Source organism: Jaculus jaculus, chromosome 1, assembly GCF_020740685.1.
Source record: "Jaculus jaculus isolate mJacJac1 chromosome 1, mJacJac1.mat.Y.cur, whole genome shotgun sequence".
Taxonomy (NCBI): Eukaryota; Metazoa; Chordata; class Mammalia; order Rodentia; family Dipodidae; genus Jaculus; species Jaculus jaculus.
In genome coordinates, this window is record NC_059102.1 from 80,828,317 (window position 1) to 80,851,449 (window position 23,133).

The 23,133-nt window shown below is 37.0% G+C and overlaps 1 protein-coding gene across 1 annotated transcript; it reads left to right on the top strand.

The window, feature by feature from the left end:
• The first annotated feature begins 1,006 nt into the window (after positions 1–1,006).
• Positions 1,007–19,345, top strand: Tyrp1 (tyrosinase related protein 1). The gene is made up of 7 exons (XM_004658450.2): positions 1,007–1,391; positions 2,730–3,052; positions 5,822–6,026; positions 11,152–11,319; positions 12,971–13,150; positions 18,151–18,297; positions 19,128–19,345. The coding sequence occupies exons 1-7, from the start codon at positions 1,007–1,009 to the stop codon at positions 19,331–19,333; spliced, it is 1,614 nt and encodes a 537-aa protein (XP_004658507.2). The 3' UTR covers positions 19,334–19,345.
• Positions 19,346–23,133: the final 3,788 nt, after the last annotated feature.

The following is a 23,133-nucleotide window of genomic DNA, read 5'->3' on the forward strand; positions in this document are numbered from 1 at the left end:
GTTGAATGTGATGTCTTTTCAGGTATGATCATGCTCTGGAATCTGTAAGGATGACAGCATCTGTTTTCAGAACAGAGCACAACCTAATATTACTACTGGGTACAAGTACTAGCCTGGCCTTTGTACCACTATGAAAAATCAATCATGTTTCATTCTCTAAGGTATAAAGACAGGAAAAATATAAGTTCTTTTCAATAAAAACTAAAGCTCTTTAGTTCCTCTAACTTATCTTCCAAATTAGTGCATAGAACCATCGCTTAAAACTTTAACCATCACAAGGAAATCAGTGGGAAGGAAGTCATGTGCTGGTCAAGTAGCTAAAGGGCAGATAGTTTCACTGATGTAAGAAGGGATTAGTGAGGAATGCAGGAGAACACTAGCCCCTCCCACTCTGATCAGGTTTGGGATTTGCTGTCTGGCAGAAAACCGCAAGCAACAGGATTAATAGGTCTGACATCCAGGACAGCAAGCACAAAACGCTGGGCTGTGGAGGAGGACAAGGTACTTCTGAGGAATTGAAGACCCTGGTGAGCAGCAGCTCCATGGGGAGTGGGTTGGCTCTTGTCAAAACCCTGCTGGGAAGGAGGATTTTACAGAAATTAACTTGCTGGAAATCTGCTCACAATTCCCCTTTCAGATCCATGATTTTGTGTTATTAGTTATAGCTACTTGCTAATGAATGCTTTTAGTAACTGATATCCAGGATAAGCACTTATATGAATAGAAATTTTAAATGAAAAAGAAAAAAACCTCAATTACTAGGACAATGGATTTAATTAAGCACAATGCATCTCAAAATTTTCAAGATACATCAATATTATTTCTTTGGCAATGTCATTTTATCTGGAGGGTTTCCAAAGAACTTGGACAACTCTGCTTTCTTTTCTTCACCTTTTATTTTTTTAATTAACCTGTGTTTTCTTTTCTAAGGATTCAGGCTCCTCTATGCAAAGACCTACACACTAGGTCTATGACCTGCAGTCTTGCTTCCAGAAGTTCCAGAAGAATGAAATCTTTACAAGTGTTCTGTCTGGGATCTATCTTGTTATCCATAATGCTTTATCAGCAGGCCTGGGCTCAGTTCCCACGAGAGTGTGCCAACGTTGAGGCTTTGAGAAGTGGAGTGTGTTGTCCAGACCTGTCCCCCTCCTCTGGGCCTGGGACTGACCGCTGTGGCTCTTCCTCTGGGAGGGGAACATGTGAAACTGTGACTGCAGACACCAGACCTCACAGCCACCACTACCCCCATGATGGTAGAGATGACCGAGAGGGGTGGCCTCTGCGATTCTTCAACAGAACATGCCATTGCAATGGCAATTTCTCAGGACATAACTGTGGGACTTGCCGTCCTGGGTGGAGAGGAGCTGCTTGCAACCAGAAAGTTCTCACAGGTAAATGGGGAGATCTGTGGGCATACTACCCTGCAGGAGACTCAGGGTTTTACAGGTTAGGAAGGTTCAGAAACTTATACTATATAAAGGGTTGGGTGGTTGAAATTCAGACCTATGAAATAATGTATTTTTCCCAAATAGTAAGTAACCACTATATGTTAGGAACTGTGAACACTTTTTATGACTCAACATATTTATGGTAATCCTTATAGATTAATTTCAGAAAGGTCAAGCTTGCATATATGGCACTTGGTAAGCGTGGCTTTCTCACTGAGATCTAACTCTAACATTTGCATGTCTTCAACTATCCCTGCTCACCTACAAGGAAATTTCTAACTGTGATGGTTATTTTCAGGTATTTGGAGAAAAAGAAGCAGCTCTTCAGTCTAAATAGCACTACGTAGTGTTATATAGTAACCAGCAGCACTTGACTGTTTTCTATAGGCCAGGCAGTGGAAGGAGGGTTTCACACACTGGATTTTGAGTCATCAACAACTCAAGCCCTGTTCTAATTGCTTTTGGTTGTGTGTTCTTTCACTGTAGGCTTTATAAAGCAGATATTCTTTTTATACAAATTTCACAGATAAGAAAAACCGAACCAAAGAAAATGTTCCAAAAGATATGAAACACAGGAATCTGGTCTAAACCATCCTAGTATATCATTTCCCTTGTTCTTAAAATATTTAGGATACCTACAAAGGAGAAATTCCAAGACAATGCATAACAAGCAGAAATGAAAATGTGCCAAATAATCATAAGTCCTCATATAAGATTTAAAAAGCTTTCAGAAAACTTAGAACAAATTGGAGAGAGGAAGAGATAGTGATGTGTGTCTGTGAGAGTGAGAGAGAGACAAAAAGAGAGAGAAATGGGTTGGGGATTGTTTTTTAAGGTATAAAGGTTGGTAAGTTCTAGTCCAAAAACCCCAAAATTCAAATATGAAACTTATGAGCCCAAAGTGATACCACAGTTGGAAAATTCCATGCCATTAAGATTTGTTTTAGGCACCAAATTATTAAAACTGATTTTCAAAACTATCTTTAGTCTATATGTATAAGATATATAAGAAACAGATGAATTTTGTGCTTAGATGTTGATACAATATTCAAGACATCTAATGTATTAAGTAAGTATTTCAGAATCCAAAATGTCTTAAAAGCACACCTTGTTTCAAGCATCTAGGAAATGATAATCTGTAGAACCAGTTATCGTGCATTTGAACAGATGCTTGTAGAGCCATGAATGGATAAATGAAACAGTGTTATAAAATGTTTGTGTTCATTTTCTACCTCTCCCACAGGCGGAAGTTCTCATGCTTAACTTTTATTTTATCCATAGTCAGGAGGAATCTTCTCAACTTAAGTGCAGAGGAAAAGAAGCACTTTGTCCGTGCCCTGGATATGGCAAAGCACACAACTCACCCTCAATTTGTCATTGCCACCAGGAGATCTGAAGAACTACTGGGACCAGATGGCAATACTCCACAATTTGAGAACATTTCCATATATAACTACTTTGTTTGGACACACTATTATTCAGTCAAAAAAACTTTCCTGGGGGCAGGCCAAGAGAGCTTTGGAGAAGTAGATTTCTCTCATGAAGGACCTGCTTTCCTGACATGGCACAGGTACCACCTGCTACAGCTGGAGAGAGACATTCAGGTATGCTAAAACATGATTCTCAGGTCCTCATACGTGACCTATCCTGGGTGTGAGTCACTTTAATTCACTGTTGTTCCAAATGATCAGAATAAGTGATGACAAAAAAAAAAATTCCATGCTCTTAATCTCCCTTTGACTTTAAGTTGTTGCTCCCCATAATGATTTGTTCTGTAGCAATTAAATTTGAACTTCTGTGAAGAGAAAACATGATGTCTATGATGAGAAAGACATCATTATATGTGTATTCACAGTTTGGAAGTATTCTACAGCTTAGTAATTGGAAAAAAATGACTCAAGAAATTTGACAAAAAGCATCTTACTTTACATGTCTTCCTTGTTTATGCAATATAAGCAGATGTCCCCTCCAGGTCTAGGTGTAGTCCACATTCTTCCCAGTCTGAATATCTTCTTCATCATACCAGTTGATGCTTCTAGAACTTAAATCACGTGCACAGGTCTCCATTTAAATTGTCATATTTCTATGTAGCTACTTTGTGTGCCTCTGTCACTTTGGGTTCCTAGGAGAACAGACACAAAAATCATTGCTGAACTATGAGATGACAGAAATGTTGATTTCCTTAGCTGTAGTAATCATTTCACTATATGTGTGTTTGTATATATTTACATATCAGAACACGATGTTGTATACCATAAGTATATATAATTTCTAAAAACATTTTTTTTTTATTTATTTTTTTTTTCGAGGTAGGGTCTCACTCTGGTCCAAGCTGACCTGGAATTAACTCTGTCATCTCAGGGTGGCCTTGAACTCATGGCAATCCTACTACTTCTGCCTCCTGAGTGCTGGGATTAAAGGCGTGCGCCACCACGCCCGGCTAAAAACATTTTTAAAAACAGCTTATCTCTAGGTATTAATTTTCATTTGAAAATATTAGCTTTTTCCTTTCTTTAGCATAAGTGGACCTCAACTCAAATATAGTAGCTTCATGCTTTGTTTAAAGAGACATACCAAAACACACTAAAATATCTGGTAACACAGATATCTTATTGCTCTTTTTACTGACTGCTCTATTTTTTTTGTATAATATTATTTACAATTTTAAATGATTAGATTCCAACTGTGAAATATACAAATTAAATGTTTTCTATGTAAAATAACAATCATAAAATCTTTACCCTCAAGTTAAAATCTTAAAATTACCTGAAAATAAATATGGTGTTCATATCCATTTGTTAATTTGCTGGATGCTTGTGCCAATATTATTTACTGGGGGAAATATGATTAAGGGAGAAAGAATGAATACACTAAAATTCAGAATAAAATATTTTACAATATTTTATCCAAGTGTGCTTTGAGAGTGATTCACTGAGTTCATCATGTTCATCATATTTAAAAGCTCTCAGTTCAAGTAAAGACATTTAGTAGATTATGAGTTGATAAATCTGTCCTTTGTAATTGACTGGATCTCCATGCCTTCAAGTAATTTTCCCATGGGCATACCAAAATTAAAGGGCAGACAGAATAGTATTTAAAAGCCTCAAATTTTCAGGTATACACTTTAACCTCAATGACTTGCATTTTTATCCCAACAGCAAAGGCATCCAACAAATTCCAGTGTAAATGTGAAACATGGCAGAAATGCTGCAGGAATATGTTCTTGTTTCCAAATGTCAGTTGCTGAACCACAGTGTGATTCTTCTGCTCCCTTGGAAGCTGTCACTAACTTGGGGGGAACCACAGTGATGGCTTTTATGTGAGGAATTAAAAACCTTAGGCATCATTAATTGGTGAAAATATTCAGAGATAAGGCAATATTTTATAGAAAAGAATTACAGTGAAAAAGCAGAAGTATACTGAGTATGGAAAGGAAAAAAAAAAATAAAAGTCATCCTTACATCAGATCTCACCTTCTGAATGTGACTCCCCAAAGGCCAAAAGAAATGCAAAGTAAGTAAAGTCATGCTTTATGGAGCCCAATAAATAAGGATGTAATCTTGGACTCAAACATTTTTAAAACTGTGGGATTATTTCTGAATGGAAACTAGGTCACTGGTCTCAAGAAAAACAGGCACAAAGCTTTATTTTGCTTCTGCTTAACAAATGTCTCCTGAGCTGCAGGCTTAAGCCTGAGTTTAAATGTTACACCATGGGTGTCTGAAAAAAAAAAAACAAAAAACCATTAGTGCCTAAGGAGGTAGAGTAAGTAGAAGAAAACGAGATCTGTCACCAAAATCAGCATCTAGGATGGAACCAACACATGATGTATCCATACTGAGTATGTCCATAATAAATAAATTAATTAATTTTAAAAAGAAATAACAAATCTTTAAAAAGTCAGCATCTAACTATAGTCATTCAAATTAAATTAAAAGTAAAAACAAAAAATAATGTTCCATAAAACATATTTTAAGACAGGAGGTCACACCCTACTAAGACTATGTGATGCTTAAATTAAAAATAGGAAAATAGAAGAAGGTAGAATATCAAGTGGATATTACTATGAATTTCTTATATAACTCATAGAAATATAATTACTTTCCCCAAAGGGGAAAATATTTGTCCAAAATGTATTTGTAGAAATTTCTGCTTGAGTTGAATTGCATTACCTCTGCTGCCTTGTGACTCCTCATAGGAAATCACAAGCTTGTTCCATGAGATTTTTAACTTCTCTGAGCTCCTCTAGACTTTACTGATGCCCTAACTAGTTCCTTAGTGGTGAAGGAGAGCTAACTGCAATGGACATCAGAGCTAACCAAGCAAAGTGGAAGGTGGTAGAAAGAGACTACTAACAGATTTCTGTAATCTAGGAAATGTTGCAGGAGCCTTCTTTCTCCCTGCCCTACTGGAATTTCGCCACTGGCAGAAACACCTGTGATGTCTGCACAGATGACTTGATGGGATCTAGGAGCAACTTTGATCCCACTCTTCTCAGCCCCAACTCTGTGTTTTCTCAATGGAGAGTGCTCTGTGAATCCTTGGAAGACTATGATACGTTTGGAACCCTCTGTAATAGTAAGTTCCAAATGACAACTAGAAGTCAGAAGTCCTTATTCGACAAAGAGATTGTGCTGCCTGGAAGTCTTTTCATTCTATTAAGGCTTTTGAAATAAAAACTGCTATCCAACATTACAGGCTAGTGAACATATACACATCTAGCACTCAGGAGATCCTAGACAATCCACATGCTGCTATGGAGAAAAGGGAAAAGAGATAATACCAGTGCATTTTATTTACTTTTTGGAGTAATTTTGTCAATGCATTAATAACTTATTCATTTTTAAAATGTCTAGAGTCAATTAATCATCTTACTATACTCAGAAAAGCTAGACTATGTTAGGTTGAAATTTAAGAAAAATGTTTCCCAAGAAAAACTAAAATATTGCAAAAAAGAGTTAGAAATGCTATGAGTATAGAAAAGTAGGGAAGGAGAGACAGAAGAAGAGAAGAAGAAACTCTGTAAGTTTTAGTAAGAAAATTAAAATCCAACAGGTGGTACAAGGAGTCTCTTTGATGAAAGGAATATTTTGGAATGAGTGATGCCTCTCTCTCAGGCCTCCCAAAGAGTATGCCTAGCCTATGATCCTAATATCCTCTCAGGGATCTGATGCCTCAGTCACAGGTTGACTTCTTTTATATGTATATCTGTTTCTGACCTTTCTATAATCTTTTATTTATTTATTTATTTATTTGTTGGAGAGAGAGAGAGAGGGTTAGGTAGAGAGAGAGAGAGAGAGAGAGAGAGAGAGAGAGAGAGAGAGAGAGAGAGAGAGAGAGAGGAGGCCTCTAGCCACTGCAAACTCCAGGCACATGCACCACCTTGTGCATCTGGCTTATGTGAGTACTGGGGAATAAAACCTGGGTCCTTAGACTTTGCAAGCAAGTGCCTTAACAACAAAGCCATCTTCCCAGTCCTCTCTTTTCTTATTTCAACTGTATGATTATCTGCTGCCATACTATTATACATAAAGCCTAATTATTGGCATTCTCTATTCCATCTTAATTTTCTTTTTCAGATATATCCACCTACTTTAAACATTTGTTTTCTGTACAAAAACTAGAAGTGCAATGCTATATTTATTATGATATTCACTATATATATGTCTGTGCATTTTTTGAAGAAAGTCCAATAGACTGGCCTTCTTTTTTTTAATTTTTTTTTCTTTATTTATTTGAGGGAGACAGATAGAGAGAGAAAGAGGCAGAGAGAGAGAGAGAGGATGGGCACACAATGGCCTCTAGCCACTGCAAGTGAACTCCATATGCATATGCCACCTTGTGCATCTGGCTTACATGGGTACTGGGACATCGAGCCTCAAAATGGGGTCCTTAGGCTTCACAGGCAAGCACTTAACCATTAAGCCATCTCTCCAACCCAAAACTGCCCTTCGTTATGTAAGAGTAAGAGAAAGAGAACGAGATAGAGAGAGGGAGAGAGAATTGGCATGCAAGGGCCTTCAGCCACTGTAATCTAACCCCAAACCCATGCACCACTTTGTGTGCATATGCGACCTTGCACATGTGCTTTACTTTGTGCATTTGGCTCACAAGGGAGTTGAAGGGTTGAACATAGGTTGTTAGACTTCATAGGCAACCGCCTTAACTGCTAAGACATCTCTCCTGCGTTCTGTGAATATTTTCTGCATTTTTTTGTTGTTTATTTTGTAAGAAACAGAGACTGAATGAGCATACCAGGGCCTCTAGCCTCAGCAAATGAACTCTAGATAGATATGCCACCGTGTGCATCTGGGCTTACATGGGATCTGAATAGTAAAACTTGGGTCATTAGGCTTTGCAGGCAAGCTCCTTAACCACTAAGCCATCTCTCCAGCCTTCTGTGCACATTTTATGCAACAAACAACTATTTTATTTTGAAGGAGAGATTGAATGGGCACACTAGGGCCTCTAACCACAGCAAACAAACTCCAGACTCCTGTGCCACCAGGTGCACCTGGATTATGTGGGTACTGGGGAATTGAACCTGGGTCCTTAGACTTTGAAGGTAAGTGCCTTAATTGCTTAGCCATCTTCTCAGTCCAAAATATTATCATAAGCTTAGAAAGAGAACATTATGAATGTATCCAAAGAAACTTAGATGAATGTTGTTACCATAGAAAACCGTTTAGCTTTATATCTATAAAGAAATGTGATAATATATGTAATTCTCCTCTCCAAAATTTAAAAATTAGAATACATCTTATTTATTTAACATGCTGAATGAGTGGTCCCATCTTATAGCAAGAAAGTGAAATTGAGATTCAGGGTATCCTCAATTACTGACATATTCACCTTTCTTGCCAGCTCTTATATTGGGTCCCAGACTTTTCCAGACAATTTCCCATCATGCTGATGACTGGATACCAAAGTAAAGTGTAATTGAAATGAACCCATGAAAAGATGGCATAGGGTGAGGAAAGTCAGTTTTGCCACAGTTTTTACCATGTCTTGTATCTGAGAAACATACCTTCATGACAAGTTGAAGATGACCTATTTTAGGTTAAAAATGTTTAAGATTATCCATTATTACAGTTCAACATGTAAAAATCAAACATTGTATTTATTAAGCAAGGTAAGGAAATAAAGAAACTGAGCTCTAATCAGGCATATTATGGGATTGATGTGGTACGGAATTACTGCTTTGTGTCTTATTTAATTCTCATAGTAACTCTTTTCTTCTTCCTCTTTTCCTCTTGGAATACCTTATCTAGTTCTATAGTTTCATTGAACATCTTTATATGGAGCCTCAAACATGTGCAATCTTAGATCACTCCTCCCTTACATACTCCATATGCTTAATATTATCCACTTGTGCTAAACTTGGTAGATTGAAAAGGTGCATTAGGGACACCTTTTTTAAACCCCTAAAATACTATCTTTGATTCACCATATGGGAAACACTGTTCTTTCTGCAAAATAGTTCTCAAATCTATTTTTTCTCTCAGGTATTTTGAACTTTTCATTTATTTTTGTGTGTAAGTTCCATGGGACTATAGTCATATAATGGCAATAACTACAATGGCAAACTCATCCAAAGGAATTTAACAACACTTGAGATAAAATTAAACTGACTCCCTTGAGATAAAAATTAAACAGGCTCAATTAATCTCTTCACAAAGTCTCTACCATGAATCCCCACAAAGGCAAATTAGGATATAGTAGTCTGAAATTCAAATAATTAACACTGCCCTTCTTGGAATATATTTAGAACTCCATGAATAGTAATCTCTGCAATATCAGTTCAAATGCAGAGTTTAGCTAGTGTGTGGAGGTGTACAGTGATAGTTGACACCCAAGAAATGCATATGCACATTCCAAACCAAATACAGGTCAACATTTTATTAAAGTCCATTATGCTACTTTGTCAGGAATAAATCATTATTCATTGGACATTTATGAAGGAAGGAAGCAGAGTAAGCATTGACACTGCAACATTATCTGTTTTGGTATAGTATCTTATTGTCCTTGTTCCTTTAGAAGTACATATTGCTCTCTGGAGATCAATGGGACAAATTGCTGTAAGATGCACCTACCCAGGGCTTCCATTTCTCCCCATTTCCTAATGAACTAAATATGACCATCTTATTTTTGTACTTAATGTCATCACAGTATGGTTTGAGTCTAGCTCCCCAGTGCTCCCACATGCTGTAGACTCCAAGCAAGCATTTCTTCAAGCAGATCCTTTCAGAGCTTCATGATCCTTTGCATCAAAATCATGTACCAAACTCCCTGGCACCTAGTATGTGTCAGGCACTGAGCAAAGTCAAAATAATACATTGCTGAGAGAGTTCTTGAGTTCTTGCTCAGATGAAGAGCAAGCTTATAACTTTGTATTACTTCTAACTTATTTACCTTACTTCAAAGTTCTATTTTTTATTAAGCCTCTCCAGCTTTCTTGTCTTCTTTTCTCTTCACTTCTCTTTTCTCCTCTTCTTTATTTTACCCTCCTGTTGCAGCCAGGTTCGCATTGCTGGCAGAAAACACCCAACCAAGGCAGCTTGGTCAAAAAGGGTTGACTCCGGCTTATAGACTTGAGGGGAAACTCCGTAATGGCAAGGGAAAATGATGACATGAGCAGAAGGTGGGCATCACCTCCTTGCCAACATAAGATGGACAACAGCAACAGGAGACTGTGCCAAACACTGGCAAGGAGAAACTGGCTATATACCCATAAACCTGCCCCCCTTCAAAATATCCTGTCTCCAGAAGGATTCAATTCCCAAATTGCCATCAGCTGGGGACCTAGCATTCAGAACACCTAAGTTTACAGGGGGGACACCTGAATCAAACCACCACACCTCCCTTTCTCCTCCATTTTCTTATTTTACTTCCTCGCCCTTACCTTTCTCTACCTACCTTCTTCCTTTCCTCCCTTTCTCTCTTTCCTTCTCTTCTTTTCCTTACTTATGGCATTCATCATGTCATGTATGACATCAATTGATGAAAAACCAAAATATATTTATTGGTTGAAATATGTACAACTTTTTCAAAGAGACTTATGTTTGTTATTTACTTTTATGAAGGCTTGAAACGTGATATTTAGGTGCATAATTTTATATACATGTAAAATCTAAATTTTAGTTTTGAACTTGGGTCTGTAATACTGTTTTAGAAAATTCAGTTTTTCATTTTGTTACATTTTTATGATAAAGTATATCACAGTTTAACAGACCCTAGCACCAGTATTCAATATCGGCTAGTGTGATCATTTTCCCTTCAGATATTTTATTTTTTTATTTTTTGAGGTAGAGTCTCACTCCGACCCAGGCTGACCTGGAATTCACTATGTAGTCTCAGGGTGGCCTTGAATTCATTGTGATCCTCCTACCTCTGCCTCCCGAGTGCTGGGATTAAAGGTGTGTGGCACCACGATTGGCACCTTCAGATATTTTATATTTCACAAGTAATCTCAAGTCACAGAAGAAGGGCAATGCAATTTAGATTTTTGTCACTTTCAGAAGCTAAACATACATTTTCAAATTTGTTTTTTCCCACACAAGGACCCTTTTTTTTTAGTGTTTTATCTGTATATAACATATAATATAATATCTGTATATAACATATAATATCTGTATATCTGTAGAAAGCAATAGACAGATCTCTAAATTCAATAGCTGTTGACATGCCCTGCTTTCACTGCCAGGCACTGAAGGTGGGCCAATCCGAAGAAATCCAGCTGGAAATGTGGGCCGACCCATGGTGCAGCGGCTTCCTGAACCGCAGGATGTTGCCCAGTGCTTGGAAGTTGGTGTATTTGACACACCTCCTTTTTATTCCAATTCTACAAACAGTTTCCGAAACACAGTAGAAGGTAAATAAACAAAACTGGCACTGTGAATAGACTTAGTTAGGAGAATAAGCAGAAGTGGTGCCAATCAGTTCTATGAGAAGGCTTTGAATGCCATGGTGATGCTAGGAGCCATAGGCCTGCCTGTTGATCATGATCACCCACAGTGTTCTGCCCAAGCAGAAGCTGGATTCAAGATTTTAGAAAGAAATGTCAGAACATGAGACTACATAAATATCATAGCAGAAACCATGGGAAGTTATTCCTTACTCATAAGTGCCTGAAAATATTTCACTTCAACTTTGTGGCAGTTATCCCCTGCATGTGTAATAACACCAAGGGCTAGCAGACACAAATGATATCAAAGACTACCACGGTTGAAAAATCGTTCGTCTAGAAAACTTTAAAAAATGTGCTAATTTGTAGACATTCTATAAAGTCTGGCTTGGGCACGTTTTATTTAGTTATATCGTCTTACAGTTGGTTTTAAAGGCCTACACAAATTTAAATCAGCACTTACCCATGTTCATTTCAGTATTTCAAGTTTAACTACATTTTAAACATAGTTTGAACATAAAGAATTGAAGTTCAAACAGATGAGATGACTTTTGTAAGATATTTGATGTTAATATGTTCAATTATTTTAATGGTGCAGGGGATTGAACCTATGGCCTTGCAAGTACAAGGCAAGTACTCTACCACTGGGCTATAGCCCCAGTCCTATATTCAAATAGTTTAATGAATATAATTATATTTAACTTTATTATGAAGCTTTTACTATTGAAAAAGGGTTATAAATAACTGATTTCGGAAGTAATGTGCTGATCGTGTTCTCTTGATGCTCAATGAGGAGATAAATGCACTCACTCCCTGATGGACACTATTTAGCCACATGCCATCTATATTCTAGTCAGTTTTCAGTGTTCATTGAGTCATTAGAAGGAATAAGTATATGAAAAAGGAAAGTGTGAATGAATGAATGGCTGTGTAATCAAGGATGATATACAATGGTCCATTTTGAGCCAATTAGACACACAATTCAATCTCATATTACTTTTCCTCCAAGGTGACATGTGACCTGTTTTTCTCCCTAACAAGTAGAGGTTTTTATCAAAACTTCTCAAATGTTTTTGACAGTAGATTTTCCAGGTGTTTAAAACTAGTATATAAAGGGAAGGAAAACATTGAGAAAGTTTAGCTTCCCCTCAAAAAATATTTTTCTAAACATAAATGTGCCTACAGTCATCAAAAGGAGCAAGATAGGAAACTAAGGTAAAATCTGGTGATTTAAGTCCCAGAACAGTCAGAGCAGTTCTCCCAATAGTGGCAGTAGTTTTTAGCCTGAATGTAAGATTTTCAGTATCTTTTTATTTTCCCAAGTGGAACAATGTCTACCTTGTCAAAATTTAACATTCCATATAACTTGACTGCCATCCTTTATAGGTCATTATTTTCAACCCAGAAGCTACAATTAGAATACCATGTTACTAGTTAAAAACTAACCTAGTCCCAAATATAGCAAGCACATGTCATCAGCCATTGCTACAGAGAAGTGATACTATTATATTAAGGTAATATGTAGTCTGGCAAGCTTTGGAAAAAGTGTTTCCTAAGATAATCACTGCTGCTGACTTGCAATGTTTTCTACTATTTTAATCCTTCCTTTAAAATCTAGGTTACAGTGATCCCACAGGGAAATATGACCCTGCAGTTCGAAGTCTTCACAATTTGGCCCACCTATTCCTGAATGGAACAGGAGGACAAACTCATTTGTCTCCAAATGATCCTATTTTTGTCCTCCTACATGCTTTCACGGATGCAGTCTTTGATGAATGGCTAAGGAGATACAATGCTGGTGAGATAATTTCATCCGCTATTTGCAGGCTCCACAAAGGGGATTTGTTCCAATGGCATGGCTATCAACTTAAGCTTGCACTTGACACTCATAAAATATGCTTCAAAATAAGGATAAACTAGGTATATGTTCTAGCAATTTCCAAGTGTTGAAAACCATTTTGAAATTGCAGAGGTTTCTCAGTATAGGTATTTTATGATAACACTTATCATTCACTAGAGCTAACCAGGTAATCCTTTCTCATTTTGTTATGAAAAGATAACTACCATGCCTCCCAAGGTTTTCTTATGCATATTCCCCAGTAGACATTTTCATCACTTTCTTTTTTTAACATAAAGGGTTGAAAAAGTTATAGACATTGTCTTGGATCCCACACACAAAAACAATGAAATCCTTTGTATTAATAAAGCACAATTTTGAGTTTTATTACTTTATAACCTCACACAAAAGGAAATGTGTTCAAGTTTAGAAGTTAATGGTCGATTTTTTATAACACACCATAGAAAAATCTCCTTTAAGTTTGTTTCAATGAAGTCTATAAAATATTGTTCAAATGGCTTCATTTTCCACACTCTTAGCTAAGAAAGTTACATTACTTCTCAAAACCATGAAAATGTTTCTGATGGATTGCACATTCTAAAATGTCAAGTTTTGAAGACCTGAATTTTGGCTTATGTGCTCCTACTTTGTCATGTCCATAACATAATATCAGAGGTTACCTCTATTGATGTAGGTCTACAGTAAAGCCAGTCTCTTATTTTCCTGTACATTTCTGCATCCAAAAGAAGTATCTACCCCATCCTGTTCCTGATCATTAATTAATGGTTTGATAAAATTAGTTTATCCCATCAGAAAATCATTTATTAAACAAGTAAATTGTGGGGTATGGTGGGTTCTATCACTCAGGATGTGAAGTAGGACAATCTAGAATTCAAGAGTCAGCTTATGCTACATAGAGAGACCCTACCTGAAAAAATTGATTGTCAAACTATTATGAGCTCACTTATTGGTGTCCTGCTTCATATTTCAAGGAAAACCACAATGAATTATGTACAGTACACAGTGACAGTGTTTTTAAAGTGACAAAAGAAATTAAGACTTTTGTGCTACAATTTTAATGCAAGATGTTAATGCTTCCTTACTATTTGCAATCATGTTTCTCACTTCCTGATTCATAGCTTTGTTTCAGCCATGCACTCCCAACAAAATTTTGCAAAGCATTCTGTTTATTTATTCAGAATGTGATCTCTCTTTTTACAATCATAATGATCACCTTATGTGTGATTAAGTAGTTTATTTTATTATAGTAATAAGTAAACTGGAATTAACAGGTGAGAAATTAACAAAATCAGATTTTTTATTTTATTTTTTTATTACAGAGAGAGAAGGAGAGAGAGTTTGTGCACTGGGGCTTCTAGCCACTGCAATAGAACTCCAGATTATTGCACCCCATTCAGTGCATGCCTCAACTTCTGCGTCTGGCGTTATGTGGATTCTGGGGAGTCAAACCTGGGTCCTTAGGATTTACAGGCCTTAACCATTAAGCAATGTCTCCAGCCCAAAACCAGATTTTGTTAAGCATGATTTGGGGAACTATGGAGCAACATAAAAATTATATCTATACAGATATTCATCATGCTGTGAATATATAACCTTCTCAAAGGAAATGGGAAATTGTTAGTAATGTGACAAGCCTTTTAAGTAGATTTCTTTTGATTTTAGAAAACATATGTTGCTTTACTTTTCACATCCTGATTGAAAAGTAATTATTTTCCACTCATATAATTTTTTAAAGATTCTTCAGATTATAACCTTAAGGTCCTTAATGAACCGAAAAGCTATATTAGCATTTCCTTCCCCCACCCCCAGTCCTTTTATGAGCTATATATAGTATACATTTTCTTGGTGACCTGGAAAGCAATGGACAAAGGACCATGAATAAAAAACAGTGATTACAGAAGCATATTTCTGATAAAATATGGCCATAAAACTATAGGATGTTCATGCAAGTAAAAATTATTGAAATCTAAACCCACCAATCATCCACCTTCTTAAATATTCCTTATATACTGTAAACATCCTCCTGAGAATAATGTCTAAAACAAAAGAAAAATAAAAAAGAAAAAAAAAGAAAAGAAAACAACTTGGAGGAATTTCCAAGGCTATCAACACAAAACAAATGTTTTTGAAAAGAGTAACTTACAATGGAGGATGGATTTTTTTCAAAATGCATCAATGGTTTTTTTCTAGATATTAAAGGCTTTTCACTCAGAATTGTATAAGTATTGATTAAAGTTAGAATTCAAACTAATTATATTTTATAACCAAAGGAAATAAGTCTTCCACAACATAGTATGCATTCCATAATCCTGTTACTAGTTACAAGATAATAAATGCAGCATATCTAAACTCTGCTGACAATGAAGCTTATGTCCTTTCACTAACATTATAAATCTGTATATCATATGATGCAATATCTCCTTTCTTAGAATTTCCTGTTAAGTTTTAAATACAGTTGACCAGAATTCCAGTATATCTTTTTCAGAAGAAGAAATTTGTGTTATGGTTTCTCAAATGATCATAACCTCTTGAGGTAAGAGAAAAATGAAGCAATCTCACACCCATATAAATACTTTCATAAAAGTTATTGAAGAACCTACTCTTTCCTGAACAATATTTTAGGTGCAGAATCAAAAAAAAAAAAAAAAAAACAGTTTGTTCTTGGAACTTTTCTGCCTCTGACAGAAATGATAAAAAATGTAGGTAAATATACAGTATCTTAGATGATAAAAGTCTTTATAGATAAGTAAAATGAGGATACAAGACAGACATATAGGAAGATATAAGAAGATCATTCCAAGATAAGGAAACAAAGGTGTATAGTATGACTGAAGCAGGGCGGGGTACAGTGAGAGATGCTGAGGTCAGTAGGAAAATGGGGCTGAGATGCAGAAACGTTGGCTTTCACTCTGAGAGAGACAGGGACTGTTAGAAGGACCCTCACAGGAAAGTTGCATGGCACTCCAATTGCAATTGTTGTTTCTATGCCTTTGCTCACTTCAGTGGACTAAACTTTGTCACTCAACAGGAACTGGACTGATTTGAGGATGATCAAATCAAGATTTAGCAGAAAGGTGAAATGACAAGTATAAAATGCTACCCAAATCATAAACCTCAATATGTAACTTTCACAAATTACTACTAGAAAGCAATACACAGTTGAGTTAGTAATACACTTTTGAGTGTGCGTGTCTTGAGGGCAGGAATTTGACTGACACATTCAGTTCTACAGCCTCAGTGTCTAGTAATGCCTGGCACTTGTAGACACTCAATAAATTTTAATAAACAGTGACCTTCCTTATATACAAAAGGTGAGTTCATTAAAAAGTGAAAACTTGTGCTAAAGAGATTGCTTAGTGGTTAAGGCACTTGCCCACAAAGCCTAAGGAACCGCTTCAATTCCCTAGTGCCCACATAAGCCAAATAGATGCACAAGGTGACTCATGCATCTGGAGTTCATTTGCAGTGGCTGGAAGCCCTGATGTGTACATTCACTCCCTCCTCTCCCTCCTTCCCTGAAATAAATAAATAAAGATTTTTAAACATGCTTATGGTGGGGGGGGAGACACATCTATCTGGAGTTCAACTGCAGTGGCTGAAGGCCACAGCATGCCAATTCTCTCTCTCATAAAAAGGAGGCAGTCTGTTGGGCAGGCCTCAAAAAAAAAAAAGCCCAACACAAAAACCATTAGTCATTTCTATGATTGAGTTTTTTTCAAACCAGTTACTTTTGCTTACTTTCAGAACTGCAGTGATTCCTTGAATACTCACCCTCCTGCAAACAGAAGACCAAATATCTGGCTGTCCTTCCCATACACCCTAGGTCTTTTAAGTGTATTCTCATGAATGCCCTGACTTCAGTGCACTTCCACTGGATTTGTGCCAATTCCTCTAATATTTAATTGTACTCACATATAGAATGAAAAAACAAGACCACAGAACTAGCTTTTGACACAAAGAATTTATCACTCTGTTATCCTTAATGACAGAAACTCACTAATAAAACAAATACCTTGTATTTAAATGGTTGATTTAACTAGTGGTGAAATGGCAGGAATTAAATTGGATTTGGGAAATCTGATTCAAATATTAAATACTATTTTCTAATACTCAAAACATAGGAATAAATTAAATGCTAATTTCTGTAAAAGGAAACAAAAAGGGAATAGTAGATATATCCATAGTCAACAATAGCCATCTCTCAAATTTTAACTACAGGGGATGCTCCAGGAAATTTCAAGTCTCTCTTTTCTATGGCTCTGAAGAATACAGTCAATAAATTTTATTTAAACTTACTCCTATAATTTAAAAATGGAACAATTTGGACTAGAAAATGGTACAGTGAAAAATAATATTTTTATGAAAGAATGATGGTCTGAGAGTGTCTGAGGTTCCCAAAATTTGATTATCCAGTACTCACATAAACAGCAGGGCATTGCAACATATATCTGTGCCCTAGATTCGAGAATGGCTGAAACCTGTGAAAAGAGAAAGCTCCAGAATCAGTGAGATACTATGTCTCAAGGAAATGTGTGAATGATGGATGGAGGGGTACATCCAGCATTCTTTGGCCTCCAAGCATGCATGAGATACTGTGTCTGCATACACAAACATATATACCACACATACTACCCACATACAGAGAGACAGAGATAGAATAAAAATGCAGAGCAATTGATGAACATCATAGATGATAAAAACTAAAATTCTCCTGCTTTTAAATGCTATTGTCCTACCAATTATTTTGTTAGTGCTGCATCCAAGTCACTTAAATTCCATTTATGTAATTCTCTGTTCTGCTTTACTGAAGCTTCATGTCTGTATTCATTGTAAAGTATAAAGAGTATTTCTCTGCTCCCAATATTAGATATCTTCAACTTATAACAGTTACACTGATGTTCACTCTGTATCTGTAACAAGTTGTCTTTGGAATATTTTAGACATATCTACCTTCCCATTGGAAAATGCCCCGATTGGACATAATAGACAATATAATATGGTACCATTCTGGCCTCCAGTTACCAACACAGAAATGTTTGTTACTGCTCCAGACAATCTGGGATATGCTTATGATGTCCAATGGCCAGGTCAGTGCTGAAAGTGTATTTTTACTGTGTTATTTTCTAAAAGAAAGCTTCTTTATCTTTAAAGTCATCATAATATCCTGAGACCGACATGTTCCACTGGGTATGACACTTTCACATAGATTCTTGTTTGAAGATTAAAAACAGGGAACTTAGTGCTTGCTGGGAGTCCATTCTGACTTGGTATGGGACTATTGAAGTAGATATCTCATTTAATCTTCAAAATGCTTTGAGGTAAGTAATATACTTCTCACTTTGCAAATAAGGAAGCTCAAGCTTAGAGATGTTAAATCTCAAAAAACTGCATTTACAGTAAAGCACAGAATAAGTTTTGAGCTTAAGCTGATGTGATGTCCCTAATTTATCTGAGTCCATATCACTTCCATTTATTTTAAATGAAGAGGAATTAAGAGAGTCTACTGCTTCCAGGATGTTGAACACAAAGCTGTCAAAACAAAACTCTCACTTTTACATCCTATCAACAAAGGTAATAGAATGTAGAAGAGCACGGAGCTTGGGTTTTGAGGAACCCAGGCTCCAGAACTAGCTTTACGTCCTATTAACCTGGTGACTTCAGTCAAGGGCCACAAACTCTTCAAGCCACATTTCTTCATAAGTAGAAAGGAAATAATAATTTCCAATAGAGCTCACTGAGAAAAATCTGTTAGAAAGTTTCTTCAAAACATGGTGCTCAGTTTGGGCAATGTGGCCAATAGAACTAGACAGGAGGGATTCAGTCAAAGTGACTTGGCTGGTACCTGGCTTTGAGATGCCAATTTTTTTGGTTATAACTATATAATGTTTGTTTCTGCCCTCATCTTATTTCACCATAGGTCAGGAGTTTACTCTATCTGAGATCATTACCATTGCAGTAGTTGCTGCCTTAGTACTTGTAGCTGTCCTTTTTGTGGGTGCTTCTTGTCTGATCCGAGCCAGAAGCATCAGGAATGAAGCCAGTCAGCCTCTGCTCACAGACCACTACCAGCGCTATGCTGAAGAGTACGAAGAACTCCGGAATCCTGATCAGTCGGTGGTCTAACAGCATGCCACCTATCCCTGCGCATGTTATTCACTGCCAGGAAACAACCTGATCAAAACATAACAATTATTACTAGCTATATTTTCTTGCATTTTACTTTCCTTCTTATATAGGCATATGATGGAATTGAAGCATTGTTTTACAGAGATGAGAATTCCAAATTGTTTCAACAGTTTCTATTCATCAACTCTATTTAAAATGGTATATTGCACCAAGCTCATGATATATAAGGGGATAGTGTGCTAATTTGCTATATATTAAAGGATGACTATGTATAGTGGCAAATAAATTTGATGAAAATTCTCTGCTTAAGATAGACATGGGGCTGAGGAGATGGATCAATTGATAAAGTACTTGCCTTGCAAGCATGAGGACCTGAGATCAATCAGTACCCACGTGAAAAATATGGGTGTGGTGGAGCATATCTGTTGTTCCAATGCGGGGACACTAGAGACAGGGGAATACCTTGGGCACATTGCTTAGCCAATCTAGCTTAATTTGATTAGATCCAGGCCAAAAAGAGACCTTGTCTCAAATAATAGTGGAAAGTGTTTCTGAGATGACACCCAAAGTTGGTCTTCTGGCCTCCACATGAATGTGCACACATATATTCATTTACACATATGCAGCTGCACATACCTAAATACAGAGGCACAACACATACATGAAAATATAAAATCAAATAAATAAAAATGCATAAGTGCCATTCCTGCAATATTAAAATATGAATACATTGTCATCGGTGATAGTGGTCAACACATATAAAAGTCACATCAATTAGTAAAAATAAATTATATGGAGTTGTAAATAACTGGGATCCTAATTAACTTTTGCATCTTTGTCTTCTCATTTTGGTGTCAGCATGTATTATTTAGTATGAAGTTTGAGGCCACAGCAAAGGCATAATCTTTGTCACATTTTGAAAAGCTGAAAGCTTCTCTATTGAGAGAATTACTATTGTCTACTTGCCACTGTGTAGCCACACTTCTCAATTCACTGAAAAAGACTACACTTCCTGCATTTCACCTTGCAATTACTCTTCAAGAGTTTTAGATGTGCACAACACACATAGTTCAAAGATATCATTCTTCCATTGTGTTTCACTTCAATAGCATTCTCATCACTTATTAGACATTTATATATTCTTAAAATATAAAAATTTTAAATATGATTTCATCACTTTTCCTATCCATTTTTGTAAGAATGTTCTTAATCCCTGTTGCAGTCAGGTTCACATTGCTGTCACAAAGCACCCAAGCAACTTCTGGGTGGAAAAAAGATTTATTTTGGCTTATAGACTGGAGGGAAAGCTCCATGATAGCAGGGGAAAACAATGGCATGAGAAGAGGGTGGACATCACCTCCTGGTCAACATCAGGTGGGCAATAGCAACAATGGAGTGTGCCAAACACTGGCAAGGGGAAACTGGCTATAATACCCATAAGCCCACCCCCAACAATGCACTGCCTCCAGGAGGCATTAATTCCCAAATTTCCATCAGCTGGAAACCTAGCATTAAGAACACCTAAGTTTATGGGGGACACCTGAATCAAACCACCACCTTCTGCCTTAGCCCCCATAAACTAATAACCACCTATGATATAAAGTGCAATATATTCAGTCTTACTTTAAAAGTCCCCATAGTTTTTATCAATCTTAATGATGTTCAACCATCTCCATAATCCAAGGCCTTTAACTGAACCATAATACCAAAAAATGTCCCCAAAACTCATAATGGCACAGAGTAAACATTCACACTACAAAAGATAGCAATAAGCATAGCAAAAAAATATTCAGCCTATGCAAGATTTGAAGCAACCAATACAAACACCAAACTCTGTAGCTCCAAGTCCAACAACTCTAGTCAGTGACAAGTCTTCAAGTCTTTTTTTTTTTTTTTGACACTTAAGGAAGAAGGGTTTATTCAAGCTTCCAGATCACTGAGGTTCCATTCTATCATGACATTGAAAGGGCAAACATGGAGCTGGGAGCAAGATGTAGCTAGTCATGTCTTAACCAGCAACAAGTCTCTAGAGTTCCAAATCTGTCCCTCCATCTAGGCTATTCACAATCCTGGAAAGCTTCATCTGGGGCCAGGAGCTGCCTTTAGCATCAATTTCATGGTCCAGGAATATCCACTGGGTCTCCACTGCAACCCATGGTTCATCCTCATGGCTCCATTCCGGTCTCCATTATAGGAAATCCTGCTTCATACTTCCCATGGCCATTTCCAAAACACACGACTGTTGCAAATTCAATAACCTTCTCTTTAAACTCCACAATACCATCTAGGGTGCCAATTTCTTAATCCAGGAGGGAATAAAGCAGACTTTGAAGAACAGGATACTGCTTCAGCATTCAGTCCCTTTCAAGAGACTGCATTCTTTCTGTTGTCCCATTGCAGATCAGGTGGCCCAATCTCAAAGGTTGTAATCACGCAAATTACACCTGAATGAGGAGAAGTTTCACCCAAAGATTTCATTTTCTGTGTCATATCCGTCTGCTCACACCAGTCCATTTGTATGCAATGCAATCCTGCACAAATTCTCAGAACATGAGCATAACAGCAAGCCTATCACACAAACTACTTCTAGCCCAGTCTAGTCAAAGATCATTCTCACTCTCTTCATAGTCCATATTTCTTATTGCATCCAGGTCTTTCAAGTTTGATAAGAATAGTCCAACAAGCTGTACTTACAGCACTGCAAAGCATCTCTTAGGCCAAGATTTCAAATTTTTCCACATTCCTCCATTATCCCATATACTCAAGTTTCAAGCAGCAATGACACCTCTCTCAGTACCAACTTTACTGCTTCTGTCAGGTTTACATTTCTGAGAGAAAGCACCCAACCAAGAGCATCTTGTGGGAAAAGGGCTTATTTTGGCTTACAGACTGGAGAAGAAACTCCATGATGGCAGGAAAATTATGGCATGAGCAGAGGGTGGACATCACCCCTGAGCAACATCAGGTGGACAACAGCAACAGGAGAGTGTGCCAAACACTGGCAAACGTAAACTGGCTATAACACCCATAAGCCCACCCCCAACAATACATTTCCTCCAGGAGGCATTAATTCCCAAGTCTCTATCAGCTGGGAACCTAGCATTCAGAACACCTAAGTTTATGGGGGACATCTGAATCAATCCACCATACTAGCATGATATGTTAGTTTCTCTTTTTTAAATCTTATTCTATGATGCAATATTCCCAAGATGAACTATTCAGGCAGATCAAAAAATATTTTAATTAATATTGTTTTAAAAAGAAATAATACACACTATACTTTATAGAAAATTAGCTACTTTGATATTCCTATACAAGTGTAAAGTTACATATACTTGAAAGGTTACTGTTTCTTTAAATTAAGCAATATAGTAAGTAGAATACCTTACAGAATATAACGTAAAACATGACTTTAGAAATTTTCAAATAGCATTACAGGGCTAATTCACATTTTGTTGCTTGCATGTGTGTGCATATGTGTATTTATGTAAATATGTGCATGGGCATACATTTATGGGAGTAGGGCATATGTACAGAGGCCAAAAGGCAACTTTGTTTAGTGTCATCCTCAGGGACATCACCCACCTCTTTATGAGATAATCTGCCATCAGCCTAGAACTCACCAATTAGGCCAGGCAGGCTCTCCAGGCAGCTCCAAAGATCTGCTGTCTGCCTTCCCAGTGCTGCAGTTACCGATGCATATCACCATGCTTAGCATTTCTATATGTGGTGGGGATCGAAGTCTGGTCCTTATATTTTCAAGACAAAACCTTTAGAAACTGAGTGATCCCTATGCT